A 3,650-nucleotide genomic window follows, 5' to 3' on the forward strand; every position below is an offset into this window, starting at 1 on the left:
GTTGAAATAAATATTATAATTTAAAAAATTATAATACATTAAAAAAAATTAAAAAATAAACCACTTATTATAACTATATAATCGACTCTCATTTAAAAAATCTAAATATCTCTTTACACACAAAATCTAATTTTTTTTGTGGTCAGTCAATCTTGATAGTCAGTCATACACTAGGCCATCCTTATCTAGAAGCTATGGGTGTGACTTATCATCCATCACGTTTTTCCAACACCGATTTCGTGACGGATACGCTACACTGAGACCATGCTTTGCGGATAGGCACAAACCATGTACATTGCTGGCCAGCCGACCTCTATATATATCGTCTCCCCAGGACTGCAATTCATTGTATTAAGTGCAAGTCGTTGTATTGTAGTAGTGAAATTTAACTCGCTGGCTGGTTGTTGCAATGGAGGCAAGAACTTTATCAGTTTCGATTTCGGTTACAGTAACACTAGCATTAATATTTAATGTTTATCTTCAAGGTAAGGTGCCGTAATGTATATTATAAATAACTGATCACTCTGTTTGAGCGTATGATAAATATTTCTAAGTTAAGGTTTTTGTGATGTAATTTTGATATGTCTTTTGGGTTCAATATTATAAATATTTCTGAGTTTAAGTTTTTATGATGAAATTTTGATATGATTTTTTTTTGGTTCCATCACAATATTTTGAATGACATTTAAAACTAGCAAAGTGTGAGCCATACTGACTAGAAACGTAGAGTCTGAAACGCACTGTAATAGAAGCAGAAGAATCATATCAAACTATCATAACTAAATAATTGTTTGCTTTGGTAAGTGCAGGAGTTACAGGTGCAACATTTGCTATCCAGAACCAGTGTTCATACACGGTTTGGGCGGCAGGAATTCCCGTAGGTGGCGGGAAAGCGTTGGGACAGGGCGAAACATGGAGTGTTGACGTTCCCGCAGGAACAAGTGCTGGCAGGTTCTGGGGGCGTACCGGTTGCTCCTTCGACGCATCCGGTCAAGGCAAATGCAACACTGGGGACTGTGGCGGTTTGCTCAATTGCCAAGGTTCAGGGCAGCCTCCTGCAACACTTGCTGAATATACTCTGAATGGTGGCAACAATCGAGACACGTATGACATCTCTCTCGTTGATGGTTTCAATATCCCCCTCTCCATAACTCCCTCCGACGCTACTTGCACAGCACCCACCTGTAGCAGCAACGTAAATACCGTCTGCCCTGCAGAACTGAAAGTGACTGATGGATGCAACAGCGCCTGTGTAGCTTTCAACACCCCTCAATACTGCTGCACTGGGGACTACGTGGACAATTGCTCTCCTACCAACTACTCCAAAATATTCAAGGATCAATGCCCACAGGCCTACAGCTATGCAAAGGATGATACTTCAAGCACGTTCACCTGTGCTTCTGGTGCAAACTACAAAATTGTCTTCTGCCCTTGATGATGCCATAAAATCCGTTTCATAAATAAAGTCATTTCCATGTAATAACGAATACCAGTGTATTCACAAAGTTCTATCCCAGAAAGAAGAGGTTATTGAAGTGATTGTTACAATTGAGATGCAGTGATTTAAAGAAAAAAATATTTCAGCTCACTTTTATTGGAAGTTAAGTAATCTCTATGAATTCATAAAGAAAATGAGAGCATTCCTCTGATGAAAAACTCTGTATTTCATTCTCATTGTATATATAATTTCCAAACTTAAGTTTTTTTATCATAATTATGATTGTTAACCCATTTTTCGGTGCTAAACACATCAGAGTTTTTTGCCCACGCTTTTCAAACTATCTAGTGTGGTTAATCATCCGTCATCAAGACAAGATGCAGAGTCACGTCATGACAATAGATTAAATAGGAATCAAAAGAATTAATTTTTGGACAGTAATAATTTAATAGCTAGTTTTAACTAAATATTAAAAAATATTATTAATCATCTGGACAAAATGCAGAGTGGCATCATGGCAACACATTAAATAGGAATGAAGAGAGTTAATTTTGTACAGTGATATTTACACATTAAATAGGAATGAAGAGAGTTAATTTTGTACAGTGATAGTTTAATAGCTAATTTCCACTAAATATTAAAAAATATTATAATTAATGAATGAAGACCTTAACTGTTTTTGACTAAAAAATAAATATTAATTTTAATCAATTTAAAGATTTTTTTAGCACCAAAAGGATTCTGTTAAATATGATTGATCCCTTATAAAAGTTCAAACAAATAGATACTTAGAATTGATTTCCTAAATAAATAATTATCTAATTTCTTTTGACTAGGTAAATATAATATATTTAAATTTAAATATATGACTAAACAATAATATAATATATTTAAATTTAAATATATGACTAAACAATAAATATGCTAGGATTCATTAAATATTTAAATAAATATCAAGCTTTGAATAATTAAACCTCTAAATCTATGACTAAACAATAAATATGCTAGGACTAACTAAATATTTAAATAAATATAAAGCTTTGAATAATTAAACCTCTAAATTTGACTAAATAAATATTTAATTTAACAATAATGTTTTTTATTTAGAATAAATAAAATTTTAATTAAATATTGACAAATCAATAAATGAAAATTAAATTTAAATAGATTTGACCAATATATATAATTTGGAAAAAAACTATACAACTTTACACAAATATTCTCATTTAAATAAGTTAAGAAATTAAAATTAAAATCTACCCAAATATTATTATAATGACGATCATGCACAACATTGTATTATTGGGTGCGTGTGTGGATCTTTTTGATTCCATAGGGTTCGGGTGTGGGTCTCCCTAGGGTTCGAGTGTTCGGTTCTTCCATAGGGTCCGTTTCCATAGGGTGCAGTGGTCCAGTCGCAAAATCTCTTCATTTACGGTTGTTAGATCCCACATCTCCTGTCTTAAGAATACGGATAGACGCAAGCAAAGAAAACTGCCTTTGAGTTATTATGAGCAGGTAGAAGGGTTAGAGGAAGGGAATAAGGATGGCTAGCCATGTATTCCCCTTCGGGCTTTTAGTCTGCATATGGCTTTATTCTATTCTATTTCTGGGGCATGATTCTCTTAAATTAAGTTAAGATATTAAAAATAAAATATAATAATAACAATAATAATAATAATAATATCAATGATAATAGTGAATAAATAAATGGAAAGATAGATAATCAAATAATTAAATAAATAAAAATTAGAATTAGGAGGATAAGGAAGAGACCCAACAACTACTAATCTTCTAACCATTTTCTTTGTTAGATTACTAGGTCTTCTTTTAATTTCTATAGCTTCTCTAAACTTACAGTGATGGAAATAATCAATTCGAGCAATGACCTGAGTGTCCTTAATACATATATGATGTTTAGTCTTTTCCGTATGTTCAACAAAAACCAAAGAACGTGTCCTCCCAAGTTTTATGTGTGTTGCATGCTCATGAATGCTTTCATTTATAGAGTGGCAAGTCTCACCAATGTAGGGAGTCCTACATGAACAAGGGATGCGATAAACACCATTCATATTCTTGGGGTCCACATGGTCCTTCACAGAACTTAGCGAGATCTTAATGGTATTTAGGGGCTTAAAGGTCGAGGGGACTTTATCTTTCCTCAAAATCCTTGCAATTTTATCAGTGGTCCCTTGGATAAACGAAAGATGCA

At 33.2% G+C, this 3,650-nt stretch overlaps 1 protein-coding gene across 1 annotated transcript; it reads left to right on the plus strand.

The window, feature by feature from the left end:
• The first annotated feature begins 351 nt into the window (after positions 1 to 351).
• Positions 352 to 1,548, plus strand: LOC149204214 (pathogenesis-related 5 protein Cup a 3-like). Its single transcript, XM_089394653.1, has 2 exons — positions 352 to 485; positions 810 to 1,548. The coding sequence occupies exons 1-2, from the start codon at positions 410 to 412 to the stop codon at positions 1,433 to 1,435; spliced, it is 702 nt and encodes a 233-aa protein (XP_089250779.1). The 5' UTR covers positions 352 to 409; the 3' UTR covers positions 1,436 to 1,548.
• The last annotated feature ends 2,102 nt before the right edge of the window (positions 1,549 to 3,650 follow it).

The sequence above is a fragment of the Pinus tabuliformis genome, chromosome 1_2 (genome assembly GCF_031772625.1).
Source record: "Pinus tabuliformis cultivar Carrire ecotype Pingquan chromosome 1_2, CPIR1, whole genome shotgun sequence".
NCBI classification, from domain to species: domain Eukaryota; kingdom Viridiplantae; phylum Streptophyta; class Pinopsida; order Pinales; family Pinaceae; genus Pinus; species Pinus tabuliformis.